Below are 24,620 nucleotides of genomic sequence, written 5' to 3' on the forward strand. Positions count from 1 at the left end.
TGCAATCCTCCTAAAATGCATCCAATTCTGCCTGCTCTGAAAATACTGCTAGAGAGAATAAAGACAAACAAGATGTATAGACTCTGTTCACTTATATATTAGTCTAAAAACCTTTCATACCAATGTTTATCAGAACTCTTCCCAAGAATTTTTGTATCAAGCCAAAGGATAGGTAGTGTTTTCCACTTCTTTGGAGCTTGACCTCTGATCCTTAGAGGCCTACTTTTTGTCTGTCAAGGTATATCCTCAAGTTCTATTCTGTTTTTGCTATTTCACTCCTCAAGATATCAATACAGGTTGAATATCCCTCATCTGAAAATTCAAAATACAAAATGATACAAAATTTAAAATTTTTGAGCACTGACATAAAACCGCAAGTGGAAAATTCTACACCAGACCTCATGTGACAGGTCACAGTAAAAATGCAGTCACACATCTGGGCACAGGAGCTCACACCTGTAATTCTAACACTTTGGGAGGCTAAGATGGGCAGATCACTTGAGGCCAGGAGTTCAAGACCAGTCTGGCCAATGTGGCAAAACTCTGCCTTTACTAAAAAGACAAAAATTATCTTGGAATGGTGGCATATGCCAGTAGTTCCAGCTACTCTAGAGTCTGAGGCATGAGAATCACTTGAACTTGGGAGGCAGAGGCTGCAGTGAGCCAGGGTAGTCCCACTGCACTCCAGCCTGGTCAACAGAGTGAGACTCCATCCACCCCCACCCAAAAAAAAGCAGGTATACAACCCACAAAGTAATTAACCATCTTCAAAGGAAAAAAGACTTTCTCACCCCCTTTAGCTTCAGTCTCTTTTCCACACATGCCTAGATTTCCCCACTCAAGCATGCCCAGGAAGGGTAATAAAATGGCACAGGTGCAGGCCAGATCTACCAATGGCAAATTCCCTGCAGTGCCCTACATGAGGCCAAGACCTACAGTCTTTATACACTGTGTTATTTTTGCTTATTCTTTGTTCTATGGTATAAATATATTGTTGAAAATATCACAAAGACCTGCAGTTACCTCTATGGGTAACAATGATAAAAAAAATGGAGGAGGAATTTATGCTTATCTACAGTACAGACAGTCAAGCTGTTGAAGAAACTGGACAGCAGTCTAAGTATGAAATGTCTTACAGAAGAGTATGGTGTTAGAATGACCACCCCATGTGACCTGAAGAAACAGAAGTTCTATGTTGAAAGTGATGAGCAAAAGTTAATGAAAAATAGAAAAACACTGCATAAAGCTAAAAATGAAGAGCTTTTACTATGTACTGAGTGGATCTGTCAGCTTCACAGTGAACATTGGCCACTTAATGGTTTGTTGATCCTGAAACAAAGATCCATCACAATGAACTGAAAATTAGAGAACTGTAAATATTCAACAGGCTGATTGTAGAAATATAGAAAAGCAATAGCATTAAATTTTTAAAGATTTATGGTCATAAAGTTTCTGCTGATCACAAAGCAGCAGAGAAATTCATTGATAAGTTTTACAAGGTCACCACTGATGAAAATTCCATGCCAGAAGTTGGCATCAAATAATGCTGATGAAACTTCACAGTTTTAGAGTATTGCCCCAGAAACACACTGACTGCAGCTGATGCGATAGCCTATACAGATACTGAGTATGCCAAGGACAGAAAAACTGCTAGGATGTGCTAATGCAGCAGGCATGCATACTTGTAAACTTACTGTGATAGGCAAAGGCTTTTGTCCTTGATGTTTCAAGGTGTTAATTTGTCATCAGTTCATTGTTATTTTAATAAAATGGCATGGATCACCAGGGACATCTTTTCTCACTGGTTTCACTGATTGTTCCAGTGACTCATGCTCACTATAGAGGAGCTGGACTGAATGAGGACCTGCAAGGTTTTGTTAATCCTTAACAATTGTTCTCCTCATCCTCCAGCTGAAAAAATGTTATCAAAAATTAAAAAAAAAATGTTTATGCCACATACTTCATTCATTCAGCCATGGCCAGTGCTAGATCAAAGAAGAATAAATATAAAAACACTTTCTTGAACAGCAAACTAGCAGCAGGAAACAGAGTGTGAGACTGGAAGGTTTTCAAGAGGCTAAAGGATGCCATATATGCAATTGCCAATGCTTGAAACATAGTAACTAAAGATACATTTGCACATGCCTGGCATAACCTCTGGCCTAAAACTCTGTTCAGTGATGATGACAAATAAGGTGATGACTTTGAAGGATTTCATATGTCAGATGAGAAAAAGGTGATGTCTGACCTCCTTGCATATGCAAGAAAAAAAGGTGTCTTCAGAGGCCATCAGTAAGTTGGAAGAAGTGGCTATCAAAGTTTTTGCCGCCCAGTGTGGTGGCTCACACCTGTAATCCCAGTGCTTTGGGAGGCTGAGGCAAGTGGATCACAAGGTCAGGAGTTCGAGTCCAGTCTGGTCAATATGGTGAAACCCCATGTCTACAAAGATATAAAAATTAGCGTGGCATGGTGGCAGGCACTTGTAGTCCCAGCTAATCAGGAGGCTGAGGCAGGAGAATTGCTTGAACCAGGAAAGTGAAGGTCGCAGTGAGCCTAGACTGCACCACTGCACTCCAGCCTGGATGACAGAGACTCCATCTCAAAAAAAAGAAAAAAAAAAAAGTTTTTTTCATCGATGAGGCTCCTGTTGTATATTCATTTACCAATGGTGAAATAGCCAAAATGATTCTGAGTCAAGGTGATTGTAATGATAGTTATGGTGATGATGATGTTAACACTACAGAAAAAGTGCCTATAGATGACATTGTGAAAAACATGTGATGGGCTTATTGAAGGAGTAAGGACTAGAGCAGCATGCATTCATAACAGAAGGTGAAATCACGTTTGTTCATAAAAATCAATGAGAGCCTTCTAAGACAAAAAACATTGTTAATGAGGCCGATGACTCTGGAGGAAACATTTTGAAAAGTCTTCCAGTAGAACACCTCCTCAACCTCCTGATTCCTCAACTATTTCTGATGTTCTGTCTCACCTTAAAAAATAAAATGCAATGCACTGTAACCTTTTAAACACAACACATTATCACAGGTGGAAACCAAAATCCTGCTGTTGTTTGTTGCTGCTATGTAACAGCTGATACAGGCGACTGGTGATACTACTGTGCTCCTTAGTTACCCTGAACACATTATTTTTTCTCTGTATCAATGGTATGTCATGTTTTTTTACTGTTAAGTACCTATGTGTGAACAAGTATTAAGAAATTATTGCTTATTGGTAGCATATAAATTCTAAGTGTGGAGTGGTGGGGAAGCCAAACAACCACAGATTGTCCAGGTGGGTGGCCTAGATAGTGACACCTTTGCTTTCTGATAGTGTAGTGTAAACAAATTTTATCTCATGCACAAAGTTATTGAAATTATTGAATAAAATTACCTTCAGACTAGGTGTATAAAGTGTATATGAAACATAAATGAATTTTGAGTTTATGGTTGGGTTTCATCTCCAAGATGTGTCATTATGTATATGTAAATATTTCAAAATATGAAACACTTCTGGTCCCAATCATGTCAAATAAGGATACTCAACCTGTAGTTGGCCTTTTAACTAACCTTAATATTTGTTGAATTTATAGTATGCATCATCTTACTATAGGGAAAACTATATGGGAATTTCCAGCTTCTAGAAACCAAAATAGTAAATTTTAATTGGCCTTAAAAAAGGGATTTTCCAATCTGAGCCTTTAATAAAGGGAGCTTTCACTTCTACTTTCAAAGACTGATGAAGACAAGTTGTTGGATACTTAAACATAGAAATTATTAAGCAAGTAAAAGTAATCAGACATTTTGTAATTATACAGTAAATAGGGAATTTCCAAATAACTTCTGCCAAGCAAATAACCAAAAAATTTGAGATGAGGTATGTATTAGTCTGTTCTCACATTCTATAAAGAACTGACTGAGACTGGGTAATTTATAAAGGAAAGGTTTAATTGACTCAGTTCTGTAGGACTGGGGAGGCCTCAGGAAACTTACAGTCACACAGAAGGGGAAGCAAACACGTTCTTCTTCACATGGCAGCAGGAAGAAGAACGAGAGCCGAGTGAAGGGGGAAGCCCCTTTAAAACAATCAGATCTCATGAGAACTTACTATCATGAGAATAGTATGGGGGAAACTGCCCCCATGATTCAATTACTTCCCACCTAGTTCCTCCCACCACACCTGGGGATTATGGAAACTACAATTCAAGATGAGATTTGGGTGGGGATACAGCAAAACCGTATCAAGGTATTTCAGCTATATTTTCCTATTCCAATGGTAAACTATAGCATATCATAACTATCTAGAAATTTATTAGATCCATAATACTATGATTGTTTTTTTAATTGTAATTCCATCTTCTTGCCATGTATTGTTAAATTTTTACATTTAAATGTAAATATTTTAATATTTTAAATAGCCTAAAGGGGATTGGGCATGGTGGCTCAGGTCTATAATCCCAGCACTTTGGGAGGCCAAGGTGGGAAGATCATCTGAGGTCAGGAATTTGAGACCAGCCTGGCCAACATGGTGAAACCTAGTCTCTACTAAAAATATAAAAATTAGCTGGGCAAATTATAGTCTTCACTAAAAATATAAAAATTAGTGACCCAAATACCACTGTACTCCAGCCTGGGTGATAGAGCGAGACTCTGTCAAAAAAAAAAAAGGAAAAAAGGAAATAACCTAAAGGGGATTCATTGTGATTTTTCCCAGTAGTTCAAGCAAAATAAAACACAAATGCATGTTTTTTTTATTATGTGACTTTTGGACTAAAAATTACACAATTTTTATTTTTGACTACCTTAAGAGAATCATATGAATTGAACCATTAATTGCCAACTCAGTTATTCATTTTTTACTTTGAAGATTGGTTTTGCATTCATCTGCCTTAGAGTTTCATTTCATTGATCAAAATGGGCAGAAAGTTTATCTTTTAATGTTGCAGAAATGGCAACTTACCCAGCTTGGGCTTCATGGTCCCCAGTTATTTTCAGAGGTTCCTACAATATTTAGGTACTCACAGTTGTTTTAAGTTCATCTTTGTCCCTGGGCCCCAGTGAAAACCAAGGTTAGTGCTCCTTCCCACTCTACTTCCTTTGGTCTAAATGCAGGTTTCATACTATCTAGAATGCTCTAAGTATTTATGTGATAGATGTTGATGGCAATAATAATTTAATATTTACTAAATACAATCTGTGTTCTAAGTTTCTTTTTGTGTATTATTTAATCTTTCCTCAGCCCTTTTGGTTTGGTACATTTCATATGAGAGTTGTGGAAATAATGAACCTGAAGCTTCAAGGTTTAATAAATCTTCCAAAGTCACCCAGCTAGAAGTAATGGTAAATGATTCTGCTATTTAATTTCATTTATGATATTATTAAGATTAAAATGCTGGGAAATTCTGGTCTCTCGGTCTCCTATTCTGTGATTCCATTAGTCTGCTCCTTAATGAGACTTACATGTCCAGTGGAACCTTGAACAACCAAGGTTTGATCTGTTTATATGCAGATTTTTTCCAACCAGATACAGATTGAAAATAGAGTATTCCTGAGATGTGAAACCTCCCTATGCAGAAAGCCAAGTTTTTGTATACACAGGTTCCTCAGGGCCAATGTGGGTCTACTGAGTATGGACAGATTTTGGTATATGTGAGGGTCCTGGAAGCAATTCCTTGCATACACCAAAGAATGACTATATATTGTTTTTTGTCAAAGCAAAAATTAGAATTTAAAGTATTTTATGCATAAGCAGAAAGTTATTTAACTGTTATTATTTGCTCTAATAGAAACCAACTTTAATGAAAATGGAATTATTATTAAATCAATTTCGTATTCTGTTATTTGTTCCATTTCAGCCTGGACTCTTATCATATCATTTTTAACCATTTGAAATGCTCACAGAACTAGCAGTAATTTTAAGACTGATTTACTGAATATTTTCTAAGAAAATCCCACAGGTGAGTCTCTAAATACAATGCTTTATTCTATATTCATCACTCCCCCTACAGTTATCACAAATTTCATAAATAATTCTATATTCCTCACTCAATAATGTAAATAAGTCAACATTCAACATTCAATAATTCTTATTCTATATTCATCACTCGCCCTAGAGTTACTACAAATTTATAAATAATTCTATGCAGTTGTAGAATAGGAATGTAAATGAACTTTCAAAATAGTATTAGTCACTGATAACCTCCAGTATAACTGAGGAATTAGCATCAGTCAATATTAAAATATTTTATATATGAGTCTTAATTGTTACTAGAGCCATTCTAAAGAAAATAAAATTGGCTCTTGTTAGCGTCTCCTTTAAAAATATTTTTAAATCCCGTAACAGTTAGCTGTAACTGTAATGACAAATCTGCACCAAGAGGCTCTGTGTTGTAATTACAGTGCACTTCAGGAACATCAGCATTTGACATATTTTAAGTTGGCAGCAGAGTGTTGGGGAGCACAGATTAACCAGTGTTCATTTAGCGACTTAGATGAGCCTTTATCTTTTGAGCTTAGAGGTCTTCTGGAGAAATCAAGTCAGTTGGTTGGCTCTACAAGTTATCAGTTTGATTCCTGAAGTTTGATAAATTTTCCAACTTCTAAATTAGTCCTACTATGAATTTAAGTTTTTATCCCTTGGGAACTATTTTTATTGTTCAGACGAAGACTGTCTTCCAGATAACACACTTCCCATCTTCAACAAGTATGATAATACCATGAGTTTCAGAAAAGATATATATTTCAGGATAGTACTAACTTCTCCCTAGGGTAGAAAAGCTGATAGAACATGCTTTGGAGCCATATAGAATGACTGCTTACTCATGGTCTAGGATGACTTTGGAATTGTATATGCAAGACAGATAGCAATAATTTAGCATAATATGGATATTCTTTTCTGAAATACATGAAAACACTAACAGCGAATTTGAATGTAAATTCAAATAAGTTGATTAAAGTAAAATTATAGACCACCTGAGAAATTGCATGGGAGTATATTGAGAGGTTCAGTGACTGTGGTTGGGAATTCAGAAGACCTGGATTCACTTTGTGTGTGTGTGTGTGTGTGTGTGTGTGTGTGTGTGTGTGTGTCTGTGTGTATCACTACCTGGTTATACAATATTTGCGCAAAAGGCAGAAAACTCAAACCAAACTACTTTTAGCAAAATAACTGCAAAACCCAAAGGTCGACTGACTTTAGATGTGGCTTCGTCAAGGCTCAAATCATGTCATTATGTTATTTATGGCTCTTCTCCTTCACTGCCAGCTCTATTCTTAGACATTTCCCCTCATGGATTGAAAATGACTCTCACAACATAGCCTCACAGATGTTCCTGTGTAAGACCAAAAGAAGGCCTTTGCTTTCCTTATAACTCAAATAAAATTCTTATGTGCCCTGCCCCTACCTGATCAGTAGTGACTGTGATAGGTGAAGGAATAATGCTGATTGGATTAGGTCATTATAGTGGAGGGAAATTGTACAGGTTTGAGTCCCCATGCCCACCCTCAAATGCTGCATTTTCTATCCACATTTTGTTTAAGATCAAAGGGCCAGTTATATGCCTTGAAAAAAATCCATGTATTAGTGGACCCACACAGTTCAAGCCCATGTTGACCAAGGGTCAACTGTAGTTTAAACAATGAGCACCAAAAAATGGGATAAAATATGAATGGATACAATTAAAGACAACTTTATGAGCTGGAAGGTCAGCTTGAAAAATTACTTTATAAGTCAGCCAGAATGAGTAAAGACATATTGTAAAGATATAATGCAGTACCACTGTACACCTCTCAGGGTGGCTAAAATAAAATAGTGATAATACCAAGTCTGACCAGGATGCTGAGAAACTGGATCATTCATACATTGCTGGTGGGAATGTAAAACGGTACATAGACTCTGGAAAAGTTTGTCAGTTTTTTAGAAAACCAAATATTCAACTACCATACAAGCTAGCAGTTATACTCCTTTGCATTTATCCCAGAAATAGAAAAATGTATATTCATCAAAAAAACTTGTATACTAATGTTTATAGCAGCTTTATTTGTAATATCCAAAAATTGGTAATAATCCATACATCCATCAATTGGTGAATAATTAATAATGTGTACCACATTCTCTACCATGGAATATACTCAGAAGTCAAAAGGAATGAATTACTAATACATGCTTGGATGGATGATAAGGACATTATGCTGAGTGAGAAAAAGCCAATCTAGAGGGTCATATACCATATGATTCCATTTATATAACATTCCAGAACTGAAAAAATTAATATGGAGAATATAGAAGGCTTAGGGAAGGGAAAGCAGAGAGTGAGGGAATTTCTTCTTGATGGTGGAATACGTCAATGTCTTAATTGTGTTAGTGGTTATATGATTCTATATATGTGATAAAATTTTATAAAACTAAACACAAAAACATTTAAAAAATTTTATATATACAAAAACTGGTGAAGTCCAAATAAATTCCCTAATTTAGTTAATTATATTGTGCCAATTTCCTGTTTTGATAATGCACTATAATTATACAAGATGACACTATCAGAAGAAGCTGACAGACTGGCTCATAAGACGTCTGTGTACTGTTTTTACCTCTTCATTTTTTGAGACAGAGTCTCACTTTGTCACCCAGGTTGGAGTGCAGTGGTGCAATCTCGGCTCACTGCAACTTCAGCCTCATCGGTTCAAGCGATTCTCCTACCTCAGCCTCCCAAGTAGCTGGTATTACAGGCATGCGCCACCATGCCTGGCTAATTTTTGTATTTTTAGTAGAAATGGAATTTCACCATGTTGGTCAGGCTGGTCTTGAACTCCTGACCTCAGATGATCTGCCTGCCTCAGCCTCCCAAAGTCCTGGGATTACAGGTGTGAGCCACCACACCCAGCTGTTTTAACCACTTCTTATTAGTCTATAATTATTTCAAAATACAGGTTTTTTTCTTTTTTCCAAATGGGAAAAGTATAAGAAATACAGAGGAAGAAGAGGAAGTGCTACCTCAACAGGATAATAGGAATCACAGGAGAGAAAAAAAAATCTAGGAGGAAATACTTTAATGAAATGTGAGCAAAATGTTTGTTTCAGAATTAAAGATAAAATGAAGTACCTCAGATTGAAAATGTACATGTATCACAAAAATAACTGAGTTCTCTCATAAGTAGACATTGTGACATTTAAGAATGTCAGAGTATGGTACAATATAGTTCCAACAGATTACAGAAGGAAGAATAGATTTTTTTTTTTTTTAGACAGATTTTCACTCTTTTTTTCCCAAGCTGGAGTGCAGTGGCACAGTCTCAGCTCACTGCAACCTCCACCTTTCAGGTTCAAGCAATTCTCCTACGTCAGCCTCCCGAGTAGCTGGGATCACAAGGATACGCCACTACGCCCAGCTATTTTTTGTGTGTGTGTGTATTTTTAGTACAGATGGGGTGTCACCATGTTGATTAGCTGGTCTCGAACTCCAGACCTCAGGTGATCCACCTGCCTTGGCCTCCCAAAGTTCTGGGATTACAGGCATGAGACACCGCACCTGGCCAGATCATTTTCAAACAACAAGAATCACAGTATCAGACCTCTTAACAACAACAATAATGTGAGCAGATATAACGATCATAAATTCATCTGTAGTACTTTGAGCAACAACTAACAGAACTTCAGAGAGAAAAAGATCTATCAACAGTTGTATTCGACATTTTAACATACCCCCATCACACAACTGATCAGACAAAATTAAGCAAAAATTATACAAATACAATTAATAAGCTTAATCAATGAGAGTTATATACCCAAGAGAGAAAATGCAGTATTTTTGAGTATAGATAGAACACTTACCCCCCAAAAAATGGTGGTTAAGAACCAATTTCAAAAGGCTATCTTCCTTGACTGTAGTGTAACAATAAAAATGATTATTATTACAAATGGATAACTTTAAAAAATCACACATTTACTACATATGTAAATAGCTTTGGGTTAAAAACAAAATCAGTTTCTTTAGACATTTTTTATGTCTTTCAGAGAAACTTTTGTATTTGGTTTTCTTCACCTAGGGCCAATGTTTTAAGTTTATTCTTAGATGTTTTATGATGTCTGCTGCTGTTATATATAGATTACTTTTTCCATTACATTTTCTGGTTAAGAATTACTGGTATATTGGAAGCTCTTCATTATTGTATGTTAATTTTGAATCTTGTGTTTTAATGAAACATCTTCTAATTTTTCTTTTAATAAGTTGTTATTTCTCTACTTTCCTTTTTAGTCCAGCTCATACTTGTACCCATATAAACCTATGGTAGGGACTTTTTCATTCTGTAGTGAAAAAGGACATTATAGGCATTTTTACCATGTTACATTGGTAGTCATCATTATCAGTTATTAATAATTTTACTAAGAATTATCAATTACTTATTTTAATGCTATTGAATAATTGATTTCTTTCCAGTTTTTTTCACTTTTTTTTCTAGCTCTATTGACATATAATTGACAAAATTAAATGGCATATATTTAAATATTCTCATCACTTTTTTCCTGTTTGTATCACGCAGTAGAGATGGTAGGGAGATACAGTCTGCATTTGTCAATATGAATTCTCCTCTGTAACTTCTGAGAACAGGCCTGAATGGTCTTCCAATTTCAATAACTTAATTATATTGGCTTTCATATGTGGTCATGTGATACCCCAAATAATGACAGTGAGTATTCTTTCTTTCCATGCCTTAGCTGTCCAATTTCTTTGTCTCTTTGCACCAAATATTAACTTCTCCTTACAATGTTGGCTCATCCTGTCTTATACACAATTTTAACTGAAAACTTCTAATGCTTTTCCCCCATTTAATGAAATATTTCTCAATGATACTCATTATCACATTAAACAAATGTCCTTTTGTTACTCATAAAAAGAATCATGGGGGCTGGGCGCGGTGGCTCACGCCTGTAATCCCAGTGCTTTGGGAGGCCAAGGCAAGTGGATCACGAGGTCAAGAGATCGAGACCATCCTGGTCAACATGGTGAAACCCCGTCTCTACTAAAAATACAAAAAATTAGCTGGGCACAGTGGCGGGTGCCTGTAATCCCAGCTACTCAGGAGGCTGAGGCAGGAGAAATGCCTGAACCCAGGAGGCAGAGGTTGCAGTGAGCCGAGATCGCACCATTGCACTCCAGTCTGGGTAACAAGAGCGAAACTCTGTCTCAAAAAAAAGAAGAATCAGGAATGAGTTCACTCCTCAACAGATAGGTTCCTTCTCTACAAAGCTGGCTGCTCATCTCTCTCCATCTGAAGTCAAAAGGAAGGGAGAGAAGGGACCTAGAGAGCACATACTCAGTCCTTTTGTGGATAAGTTCCCAGAGAGACAAGCATCATCTATACTCATACCTCGATGACCAAATACTAATCACATAGCCACATCCAGCTGCAGGGGAGCCTTTTTACTGGACAGCCTATGCCTAGCTAAAACATTAATACTGTAGAAGGAAGAAAGGCCAAATACTGGAGGACAACTAGCTATGCAAGATAATTATATGCCTTATTCCTTTAATTTGTTAATGTACTAAAATGTATTAATATATTTTCTAATATTCAATCATCTTCACATTCCTAGGATAAATCCACTTGGTCATGAAGACTTTTTTTCTGTATCCTTGGATTCTGTTTGTGAGTGCCGTATCTAGGATTTTTGCATCTATGTTTATTAAAAATATACTTGTTGATGCAGAAAGTTCTAATAACACTTCACATTTATGTGGTAGTTTGCAGTTTTTAAAATAATTTCATGCCTGTCTCTCTTGAGGATAGATGATTGTCAAGAAAGGCTATATTTTCGATAAAGTAGATATTAAGTGTACAAATAGAAAATATCTACAAATGGGACAATATAAGGGTTTTTATTGTCACCTAAATTCTAGAAGGACAACAGTGAGACTGACATTGAAGTAAAGATTAGTGGAGAGAAAGAATACAAGAGGTTGATAAAAGACTTTTGATCAAATGGACTCAGGGAGAGATGCCATCACCCTCCAGGGTCCCAGGGAAGAATGGAACTCCAGGCTTTGTGAAATGGTACTCTAGATATTGTGTTAATACGGTGTCTAAACAACCTGGCTTGAATTTACAAGGAAAGGCTTTCCTAGTTATTAAACATTCTTCGGCTTTGTGAACTTCTGTTTTGATTCCTTATTTATCTGCATTTACTAAATTAGATCCTGGCAGTGGAGCACTCTCATGGGAAAAGGAAGAACTAAAAATACAGGATGCTCCTGCTGTTGTCTGGCAGCCAGGTCATGTGTGTCCTAGTCACATGTTTTCTCCCTGGTCTGTAGAGCTTTTCCAGAGCACACAATAATTACACGATAGCAACCTCTCACCACTCACAAGTATAAAGTGCCTTTGGGAGGAAAATAGATACTAGGCTGATATAATTTTGCAAAAAGAGGCACTTTGTGTCTTAGTAAATAGAATTCCCCAAATAGCAGGACCTCTTTGTGGGTTTTCCCACACCAAATAGCTATTTGTTAACTTCTCTTCTCTGAGTCTTGGAATGTCATAGATATGTAGTAGCTACTTAAGGCAGCATTGAACTCTGAGATCATTGTGCTGGGCTTGCACCACTCACCCTAACCCCACCCATTTCTTTTCTTCCCTACCTCACACACACCCACAGAAGCAAAGCAATTATATCCTACTATACCTGCTGGCGTCTCCCTGACACTGTAGCTGCACATTCCAAAATGAAGCAAAGATCAGGGAATTTGATACTCATATCAGTGCACATGCCTCAGGTGAACAGTTTAGATCCTGGAGGAGCAGTTTGCCTTGGATTTTGTGCATTGATCAGAATATGATAATTCATCTAAATCCACTTTGCTATGTATCATTTTTTGGACACTCTTGATACCTAAATTCTTAGTGGCTGTTTCTATTAGGATAAATACATATCCCTAGTGTCGCTTTTTACCATGCACAGTAGACTAAAGCACACCAGATAAATCTCCCAGAATTCCATCTGTTTTTACATGATGAACTCTAGAAATGTATTAGGAATATTGAAAATGAATAAGGTTGAAGTCCAGATGAACCAGGCCCTTCGCACTGCCGTTTTACACTGTTTGTCTTTCTGAGTGGATGTTGTATGTTATGAGGGTACAGCAGTGGCACGGACAACACATACAAGGAGCATAAGCACTGAAGTTTAAAATAAATGCTTTAAAATAGTTAATTATACTTTACCTTACAGAAAGAGACAGTGTTCTCTCAGGTTCCTGAAAATGGATGATAAGTAGTTTAAAGCTTTGTGGAGATCCAAAATTTTGTTGCCTATTTTTAAAATGCTGAACTGGGGTTTAAAATAAGCTGCCCAGTTCCAGAAGCCAACTCTGTTAGACTCCAGTTTTCTAAGTATAAGTAAATGATAGGAGTATTGTAGGGGGGGAAATAGTGAAGGAAGAGTTACCCTACCAGATAGTACATATGTTAAAAATTATACAACTAAAACAGCCTGCTATAGGTTCAGCAAAAGATAAGTCAACCTCACAACAAGAGCAAAAAAGTGCAAAATTGACCCAAACATATCTGACAATTTAGGGGGGAAAAATTGCATCCTAATTGTCCTCCTTTCTGCTTCACATTGTAAGAATTCAATAAATATTGATATTAAATCATAGATTATTCAAGATTTACATGTAAAAAGTAAAGCTATAAGGTTTTGAGAAGCTATTTTAGATAAGTATTTCTATAATCTTGGGTGGAAAAGAGGTTTCTAAACAGAGTATCAAAACTGGAAGCCATAAAGGAATATATTAGTGAAATCTGACTACTAAAAAAATATGTAAGCCTGGGTGTGGTGGCTCATGCCTATAATCCCAGCACTTGGGGAGGCCAAGACAGTTGGATCACTTGAGGTCAGGAGTTCGAGACCAGCCTGGCCATAAATATGGTGAAACTCTGTCTCTACTAAAAATACAAACATTAGCCAGGCATGATGGTACATGCCTATGGTCCCAGCTACTTGGGAGGTGGAGGCACAAGAATTGTTTGAACCTGGGAGACAGAGGTTACAGTGAGTCAAGATTATGCCACTGCACTCCAGCCTGGGCAACAAAGCAAGACTGCATCTCAAATACATATATATGTGTGTATTCGAGATTCAGTCTTGAATTTATTCCCTTTAATATATATTAAATATATATTGAATTTCTTCCCTTTAATTTATATATATTAAATTTCTTCCCTTTAATACATATATAAAACTTGTGCATTTCTGAATATACAAAACCTCATAAGTAACCCCAAGATCCCGTCCTGAAAAAAAAATGTACTTCTAGAACTTTAATTAAACATTCCAAAATAATGTAAATAAGGGAATAAATGAAATGAAAAATTATGATTCTGCCATTACTTCCATAACTCTAAATAGCTGCAGCACCATGATGAGCCCACTAGGCCAGATTAGTCCAGTATACAAAGAAGATCATGTGTCTTTAGAGACAAAACCTTCCAGCAGCCTTAATCCTCCACACAACCTCAAACCACTTGCAGCCATTAACCAAAGTAAAAATGAAAAGGCGCATCAGAATTGCCAGTAAATTCTTCAGAGTTGAAAATCGAGCCACCAGAGTCAGTTATTCCCAGAAATAACAGCCAAACCCACATTGTGGCTTTATGATTTTACAATTGGATTTGCAAACGTTTTAGAAATTTTTTAAACATATAATTGATATAGCATACACAGACACTTCAATATGTAATTTTAAAGTATTTGTTCAGCCTAAGTGAAATGTCATCAAGGAATTTAAGATTGAAAACCTGCATAGAGATCAAGGTCAAAGGAAAGCTCTACGTAACATTCTAAGAAACTTGCAACAGCCTGAGCAAATGTAATCTGGTGGTTCCATCTGACTGACCTCAACATGTGAATACAGCCAATGTTAAGGAGCTATAGTGGAGTTTAATTTTGCTCTGAATTGACAACATCCCAGTTGCAAATTTCTTCCCTTTAATTTGTAGTCACTCCAGGTAATGGGATATTTCCATGTGGATTCAAAGCAACAGAGCAAGAAAAGCATCTCAAAAAAATAAAATGTAAAGCTTGTGCATTTCTGGACATCCAAAGCTTCATAAATAACCCCAAGATCCCGTCCCCCCACAAAAAAATGAACCTCTGTACCCTAATCATCTTGCGTCTTTCTCCATGGATTTGAAATGGGGTGATTCCTGAACATACCCTAATGAAATTAATATTTTCCTCTGTGTATCAGCCACAATGACATGCTGGGTTAGTTCATTTGAATCTGGTATGATATTACTGAAGAACCCCTTAGCGGCTCCAGAGCTCCTCACCAAGAGGCTTCACTTCACATAGTGTCATGATGTGTAAGGGCAAGGACCCATATATATATAAGTGGCCCCCCAAAAATGCCACTTTTGCTCCAAGCTGTCCAATAACTGGGGCAGTTGTGGTGGGAGCATTTAAGAGTGGAAGCGCAACAATCTTGGAATTTACCTTTACTGCTTTCATCTTCTCTTTGATTGGTATGTGGTTTGTGGTTCAGTGGAAACATTGCACCACACTTCCCTTTGCTTGGTACATGGTTCATTGGAAACATGCTGTTTCCATTGAATTAGGTAAAATAAGCAGAAAATAGTTACGGGACCATAATTTCATGTTGGCAAATCATATTAGAAATGTTCTTTAGGAAATGTTCCTTTTTGATTGCTTGAGTACTCACTATAGGAGAAAATTGCTTGGAAATAATATACAGAGATCTATAGTTGAATATTCATAGTGTCTATATGGGGGAAACAGAGCTCTCAAGTGGCATAATACTGGACATTTTATCCTTTTGTCATGGAATGCAAAGTCCCATTCCCTTCCTCGGCGGATCTGTGGAATGCAACGTAGAACTGTAAACAGGGCTGGTTGGGAAGGGTCAACCATCAACAGACCTGGGGTCAATGGTTTGGAGAGTTGAAAAGAGCATAGCCTGATCATGACTTCACTGGTACTAAAATCATGAATGCATTTTAGGTTCTTTTTTCACATATAAAACAGCAGCTGAAGAAAGAGAAAATTTAAGTTGGTTTCTAACTATTAGGTCTTCATAGCCTGGCACAGAATTCTCAAAGGTAGTGTCCTTATTTGGTTGCATGTTACTGTGACCACACATCTCACTGGGATCCTCCCCATCTTATCCCCTAACCTTTATTGCCCCTTCCTGCCCCTCTCACCACAGGTGTAGAAGACATAGTGGCCATAATGATTCCTGAGCCAAAAGGGAAGGAGATAGTAAGCCTGCTGGAAAGAAACATCACAGTGACGATGTACATCACCATCGGAACCCGGAACTTGCAGAAATATGTGAGCCGCACTTCGGTTGTGTTTGTCTCCATCTCCTTCATTGTCCTGATGATCATTTCCCTCGCATGGCTCGTCTTTTATTACATCCAGAGGTTTCGATATGCAAATGCCAGGGATAGGAACCAGGTGAGTAGCAAATAGTTAAAAAAAAAACTTTAAAAAATTATTACAAATATGTTATATACTATTGTATAAACAACTTTGAACATGACAGAAAATACCAAGCTCAGAACCAAAATAAGCCCACTCAGGATAAGCGCTGTTAACATTTGCTGTGTCATTTTTCAGATATTTTCCAAATATACCTATTTTGATGTTTGACTGTATTGTTGTGTAAAATGGAGGTGATTTGTCCTACATTCCCATTGCTTATGTTTTTGACATTTATTTATGCACATAATGAGGGGAACAAAAGAAAGTGCTAATAGTGTGAATATAATTTGATAGAGCCAAGATTTCCTCTTTGTGAACAGAAGGGGAAAAAAAGGGAGATTAAAAACTAAAAGCTCTTTTAAATAGCCATTAAACATACCAGATATACACATGGTACAATATGCAAAAAGTATCACATGGGGTATAATGAAAAGTAATTGCCTTCCTATGTGTGTCTCTCAGCTACCCAGTTCCTCTCCCCAGAATATCTTCCAGGGATATTCTATGCACCTATAAATACATATACCCATATATTAAAACAACAACAACAACAAATGATAGCACACTTAACTCTGTACCCTTCTCTCTAACTTCATCTTGCAGATTAATTCACATTGACACATAAGCCCAGCTTTCTTCTCATTTCTAATGACTGCATAGCATTTCATTGTCTTTATGTGTCACATCTGTTTAACCAGCTCCTACTGATGGACATGTTTTTTCTTCTTAAGAAAACATGTACATGTGACACTTAGTACATTTGTAAGTGTATCTACAAAGTAAATCCTGGAAGTTTAGTTGCTAAGGCAATGGCATATACATTTTAGACTGTGATAGATACTGCCACATTTTCTGCCAAAAAATGTTGAACCAATTTACACTTTAACCAACTGTATATGAAAATTCCCCATATCCTTACCACAAGAATGTTATAGCTTTTTTGTCATTAGTGATTTGATAAGTTAAAAATGGTACCACATTTTTCTTATTACAAGTAATGTTGAGTGTCTTTTTGAGTACAATAGAAAAAGTGAATATTTTTGGTGAAGTATCTACGTTTATTATTTGACTTCTTTTCCATTGTCAGTCATTTTCTTATTAATGTGTATAAACTCTTCATTAGTCAAGGAAATTACCCTTTTTTGTAGGATAGAATTCAACTCCCCACCCTCACCCCCAGCTTGTCATAATCTTTGGTTTTATCTGTGGTACTTCTTGCCATACAGAAATTTTTGTTTTTTACAGAGCTACATTTACTATCTTTTTTCTTGAGATGGAATCTCACTCACTCTGTCACCCAGGCTTGAGTCCAGTGACACAGTCTCAGCTCACTGCAACCTTAGCCTCTGGGTTCAAGAGAGTCTCATGCCTCAGCCTCCCGAGTAGCTAAGATTACAGGCATGTGCCACCACACCTGGCTAATTTTTGTATTTTCAGTAAAGACAATGTTTCACTCTGTTGGCCAGGTTGGTCTCGAACTCTTGACCTAAGTGATCTGCCTACCTAGGCCTCTCAAAGTACTAGGATTACAGGCATGACCCACTGCACCTGGTGTATTAATCTTTTTTGAAAAAAATGTTTTATATAGTTGAAGTTTACAACACAAGGTTTTGGGAGTCATATAGACAGTAAATGGTAAAGCGAATTGACATATCTGTTGTCTCACATGTTTTTTGGTGACAAGAGCAGGTAAAATCTACTTATTTAGAAGAAATTTCAAATATAATACCATTTTTTGACTGTAGTCATTGTGCATTAGATCTCTAGACTTGCTCATCCCACATTCTGCTGCTTTGTATCCCTTGACACCTACATCTCCCCTATTTTCGCTCCGCTCCCCCATCCCAATAACCACTGGTTTCATCTCTATCTCTGGGTATTTGACTTTTCTTAAAAATTAGATTCCACGTATAGGTGAGACCACTCAGTATTTTTCTTTCTGTGTCTGGCTTATTTCACTTAACATGATGTCCTCCAGGCCCATCCATGTTGTGGCAAATGTCAGGATCTCCTTTTTGAGGGTAAATAATAATAATCCATTGTATATGTGTATGTATACATTTTCTTTATTTGTTTGTCCTTCAATGGACACACGGACACTTAGGTTCCTTCCCTATCTTGGTTATTGTGAATAATGCCACAATTAACATGGGAGTGTGGCTATCTTTCCAAGGTGGTGATTTTATCTTCTTGGAGTATATACTCAGAAGAGGAATTGGCGAATCATAAATGGTAGTTCTGTTTTTTATTTCTTAAGGAACTTCTATACTGTTTTCCATAATGGTTGCACCCATCTACATTCCCACCAACTGTGTACTAGGATTCCTTTTTCTCCATACCCTCACCAACACTTGTTAGCTCTTGTTTTTTGGATGATAAGCCATCCTAACAGGTGTGAAGTATGATCTCATTGTGGTTTTGTTATTTCCATAATAAGATTTTCTATATACCAAGACTACTGAAGAGCATTCATGTTTTCACCCTCTACTTTTTAAATTTATTTTTTGTCATTAAATCCTTAATCTGTAGAGAACTTATTTCAGTGTAAAGAATGAAGTAGAGAGCCAACATTATTTTTTTTCAGATGGCCTACCATTTTTGTAACTGGCATTTATTAAATAAATAATCTTCCTCCCCATATGCAGTATCTCGATTTAACAATATTAAATACCCATATATACTTGCTTCTATTTCTGTACACTCTAAACTGTACCATTTTTCTAGCTCTCAGTTCATACCCCAGCACTATATTGTTTTCGAATTCTAGAGTTATAATATCTCCTAGCTGTTCACGCTGTCTTCCTTTATTGCTCTATTTTTACTCTTTTCATGTTTATTTTTGTATGAACTTAGAATCATTATATGAGTTTTTAAACTTATGGGATAATTTAGGGGAAATCTGTAACCTTATGATGTTGAGTCTTCCTATTCAAGTATAATATGTTTTCCTCTTATTCAGCTCTTCTTTTTATTGCCAGTAGCATTTTTCAGTATTTATTAATATTGTGAATTTTTCTTCAGTTTATTTCTAGATTTTTAATTATTATGTTGCTAATTTAAATTCTTTTTTTCATATATGAAATTTCTGATTGTGGTATTTTTGTATATTATTAATACCCTCATTGTTATCACCCTAATAATAATAATGTATAGCATTTATTATATGCTACAGGCATGTTCTAAGAGCTCTCTGGCTCTCTCTTTATATTTACCTACTTTCACTTTAAAAGATAGTGGCCCCATAATAAATAATTTTATTGTCCCCATTTTGTTGGAAGTAAGCACAGAGAGTTTAAGTAATTTGCCCGAGGTCACACCGCTGCTTACTAATAGAGCCAGCAATTGAACCAGCAGCAGGACTCTAGAGTCCATGCCCTTAACCACTACTTTGTAGTATTTGTGAGTATTTATTAGCATTTCAGAACTATATTAATAATGCCCACAACTGGGGACAACTTACCTCTTTCAAATGTTAGACATCTTTTTTTCTGTTATCTAATTTCATTGGTTGGAATCTCCAGAATAAACTAAAGTAATCGTGGTTACAGAGAACATATTTCTCTTCCTTGTGTATTTAATAGGAACATCCTCAATTTAATGGAATTGTTTTTATCATTTCTCTGTTTTATTATTTCCCCATGTAGTCTTCCAGGTTGAGATATATTTTATGATGTTGTAAAATATATAATGTCAGAAGTGTCAACTTAGTCCTGTCTTATTAAGAGTTTTTTAATCAAGAATGGATTTTTGATTTAACAAATGCCTTTCCAATGGCCTAGTCTAAGTTTTCTCTTTAGATCTGTTAAAATAAATGGATGATATTAATGGATTTCCATTATGAACCATCCAGAATTTCTAGTATATACTATTCCTCTAATGTGTGTAATTATATTTGCTAGTGTTATATTTATTATATAATTTATTTTTTGCCTTTATATCCATATATGAAATCTGTTCATAGTTTACATTTTTATCATGTTTAGATAATGATTATACTGTCTTCTAAGAAGAATTTGCAATCCATTTTCTATAATATAGAGCTGTGGTGTCCCACATGGTAGTCACTAGCCATGTGTGGCTATTTAAATCAATTGTAATAAAATAAAATTTAAAATTCTGTTCCTCAGTTACTAGCCATATTTCATGTGGCCATATATGGCAGTGCAGACATAGGACATTTTCATCATTGCAGAAAGTCTTTTTGGGTAACACTGCATTTAAGCATTTTAAATAGCACTGGAATTAGCTGATGTGTGTGTGTGTGTGCGCGTGTGTGTGTGTGTGTGTGTGTGTGTGTGTGTAGAGAGAGAGAGAGAGATGTTAATCAATGATATTAGAAACGGTATTCCTATATTTTGGGGCCTGTGGATAATTCAAGCAATTATTTGAGATGGGGTGAAATACTAAGCTTGAATTAGTTGAGTAATGACTTCAATCACTGTGCTACTTTTTACAGGTAGATCTAGCTCGCATATGTATATAGACACGTGCATACTGTGAGGTATATGAAAAACAAATTGAAAGGTGATAGTATGAAAGTGGTTCGTGGGGGTTAAGTTTTTATTCTCCTCCCACTTTATTAACTTGCCTTGAATTGTAGGATGTTACCATAGGGTCACTCAGTGAATTGTGATCATGTTAAAAGTTAACACTCCTTCCTGATCAAATGGACACTATACTTTAGCCCTTTGATGGATGGAATAACATGTAATTTCCCTTAGAAAAATATTTCTCTTTAATGGTCAGTATTCCACTCCTCAACACAAATTATAACTGTGCAGGCCATAGCTATAATAAGCATCAGGTTAACTTAAACCATTTCTTTTTATTAAGGCATTAGCCTTCAGAAAGAGCGACTTTCAGGTTAGATGAAGGCTCACAGCCTGAAATGGAATATCAAAGGCATTTATGGTACATTGTCCAAGTAACCAACCATTCAGGTATATGAAAGGGAGACTGGCCTTGAATTAGCCAGATAAGCACCTCAGTCTCTGGCTTGGCTTTGTGCAGATCACAATTAAAAGAAAGTCACCAGCATCTTACATAATCATGGCTACTTTCATGTCATGTGTACCTGGAGAAGACCATTTCAATGCAGTTTCTCATGAAGTAAGATTTGCTAAATGTCCTTCACATCAGAAGCCTCCTGGCAAGGTCTTTTAGATGGTAACATGGAGAATAAGGGCTACAACTAAAAGTGGAGAGGAAGATTTGGCAGTGTGTCATGTTTCCTAAAGCAGTTACATCAAGTTACATCTGGTGTAGGGCAATAGCTAAAGATACCGACTTTGGAGTCAGATGGGTCTGGATTCAAATATTTGCTCTGATAATTCCCAGTGGTGTGACTTTGCACAAGTTACTTCCCCTTTCTATGCCTAGGCTTCTCCACATGTAAAGCCAGTCCCATAGGCCTTGATGTGAGGATTGAATGAGAAAATATGTGTGATATGTTATTAATGCTCGTTAAATGAGTCACATTTCATGGATAAAGCAATTCTTGGAAACTGTATTCCTCACCTCCTCCCGCCCAATAGTAAATAACTCAATTCTTACATACCTCACATGTAGTTGAGTCTACATAGGACCTTTTAGCTCTATTGACACAATTTGAAACAAAATGGGATCTTCCATCTTTACTCCAGAGTTAGGGAAAAACTCTGAACCCTATCCTTTTGGATTTTATTGAGGTTTCATCATGTAGGCATGATTGATTAAATTATTGGCCATTGGTGATCAGCTCAGTCTTCAGCCCCTCTTCCTTCACCGGAGGGCATGGGTAGGAGTGAGGGAGTTTGAAAATTCCAATGCTCTAATCACAAGATTAGTTCTCCCTGCAACCAGACCTTTTCCTTAGGAGCCTTCCAAAGTCACCTCATTAACATAAACTCAGGTGTGCTTGAAAAGGGCTTCTTACGAATTATAAACACTGCCCTTTCACCTTCATCACTCCCATTACTTAGGAAATTACAAGGATTTTAGGAGTTCTAGCTGGGAATTGGGATGAAGACCAAAATATAGATAGTCCTTATTATATATCACAATACCACACAGCCTAATTAATGATAATGCCCCAATTTACTCTAAGAATTGTTCCAGTTTGGATGATATGTTCTGTGGTTACCGTATGTGTGAGAGAAGGAAAGGAATCAAGGACACATTTAGGTCAACTCTCATGGCATTTACTGGAACAGGAAAGACGAAAAAAAGTAGAGGTCCAGAGGGCTGGAGTATCAAGAATTTGGGCTTGACAATGTTAAGTTTAGAAGCCTTTTAGATATTGAAGCAGAGATGCCATGTAGGTTTGTGATGTGTAAGTCTGGAGCTCAGGAAAGAAGACAGGGCTGGGGGCACCAATGTGGGGATCATCAGAATACAGATGACATTTAAACTATCAGGACAGGATGAGCTCACTTGGGGAGAGGGTATCACAGAAGAGCTCTGGAGCCTGAGCCTGAGATACTCCAGTACAGCCTCACCTCTACCCCAGCCTCTCTCCCGCAATCATAGCATTTTACGTTAGTTTCTTTTCTTCCCACTTCTTATCACTATCTGAAATTATTCTCTCCTTGCCTTACACCTTGACTTCTCAATGCACAATGACACTCTGAGGGAGGTGAAACAAGGAGGCTGATTTGCGGAGACCGAGCACAGCCTCACAAACCATGTGGAACCATTGCTCCCCTGTTCAAGGTTAACTGTTCTGCAGCCACCCTCTTCACTCATGATTCTTGTCTTTCCGGCTTTTTTTTTTTTTTTTTTTTTTGGAGACCTTGGTCTGTCAAATGGCCTGTATGTGCCTTAGTTCAGTGACTAATTGTTTCAAGCTCTGTCTGCACAGAGCTCAGGGAAGTGAATGGACTCTTCATTCCCATTCAAGCCCTGTGACACTTAAGAGCATGTGGATTAGGATGCAGCTCTACTCAGAGCATGCACAGCACATTTAGGGAGCTAATTTCTTAATGTCATATTTCAGCCCAGTGGAATCTCATCTCTGATCAAGCCCAGAATACTCTTTAACATAATCAGACATAAATGTCACATGCCCAGGCAGGTAGGTGGGGGTCAAGGTTGGGGTTTTAGGAGCTGGGACCACATAAAAGTAAGTAGGGTCTATATCTAACTATGGTTTTGGTGCAATGTAGAATCAGTCTTGGACAGGTCAGGGTTATAAGGCAAGAGGACAACCCAGAGTAGAAAGTGCATAGGACCATGTGGAGTGAGGAGCCAGATTTATCGTAAAGATGGGAACAGTGGTCAAACAAGGCAAAACAAAGCAGCCCAGGTTGGGAGAGGAAGTTGAGGGGATGGTGAAGCAAACTTTTTATAACAGACTCTCACCTGTTAAAAGAGCAGGGCACCAGTAGAAGCTCCAAGATGGCATGGAAGGAGAAGTTGCAAACCACAAGCCACTTGTCAAAGAAGGAAAGACCCCAAAATGACTAGAAAAAATATTTTACTGGGCATTTAATACATGTCATGATGACTTTTAAATACCATGTGAGACCTGTCTCTCTTCACCAGCCCTGATCATGCCCTTGGATGAGTACTTTAAGGAAATAGCCATTGATACCAGCAGTGTGTAGACTTCTACACCGCATAGCCTAGACACCTCTCAGGTCAGCCCTGAGAACCCATGTGCCAGAAGGGCTGCAGAGAGGAAACCACAGTCATGGGAATTGGGAGGCAGAAGCCACCTGGCCGTAATTTCACTTGAGTATTTGAGAATGCTGATTGCCTGATCTGAGAATTATAGTTTTTAGAAGTTAAAGGAATAGTTGATAGAATGAATTTGGGAGAAAGAAATGTAAAATGATTTTCTTTTCAAGGGCATATAACCAGATTGATGATTTCAAGTCAAAATGTTTTCTACCAGACAAAGCTACTCAACAGTATTGAGGTCCAGAGACCTAACCATTGAGATGGGACACCAGTCTGCCTCAGTCATAGCTGTAAAATCAGCAACTCCTGACCATTCAACACTGAACGCTGGCCCTTTCTGGCTTTAGAAGCAAAGCTCTCATGTTAAATCCTTCCTAAAAACGTTATCCTTCAGTGTTCATGAGGAATTGGTCCAGGACCCCTCCTACCCATGGATACCAAAATCCACAGTCCCGTATGTGAAA

General features: G+C 37.1%; 1 protein-coding gene across 1 annotated transcript in view; it reads left to right on the forward strand.

The window, feature by feature from the left end:
• RNF150 (ring finger protein 150) overlaps positions 1-24,620 on the forward strand; it is a 287,625-nt gene that overhangs the window by 170,023 nt on the left and 92,982 nt on the right. The window contains exon 2 of the mRNA XM_008992675.5: positions 16,220-16,470. Coding sequence (XP_008990923.1) covers positions 16,220-16,470 — 251 coding nt within the window. The remainder of the gene's footprint in view (positions 1-16,219; positions 16,471-24,620) is intronic.

Source organism: Callithrix jacchus, chromosome 3, assembly GCF_049354715.1.
Source record: "Callithrix jacchus isolate 240 chromosome 3, calJac240_pri, whole genome shotgun sequence".
Lineage (NCBI taxonomy): Eukaryota > Metazoa > Chordata > Mammalia > Primates > Cebidae > Callithrix > Callithrix jacchus.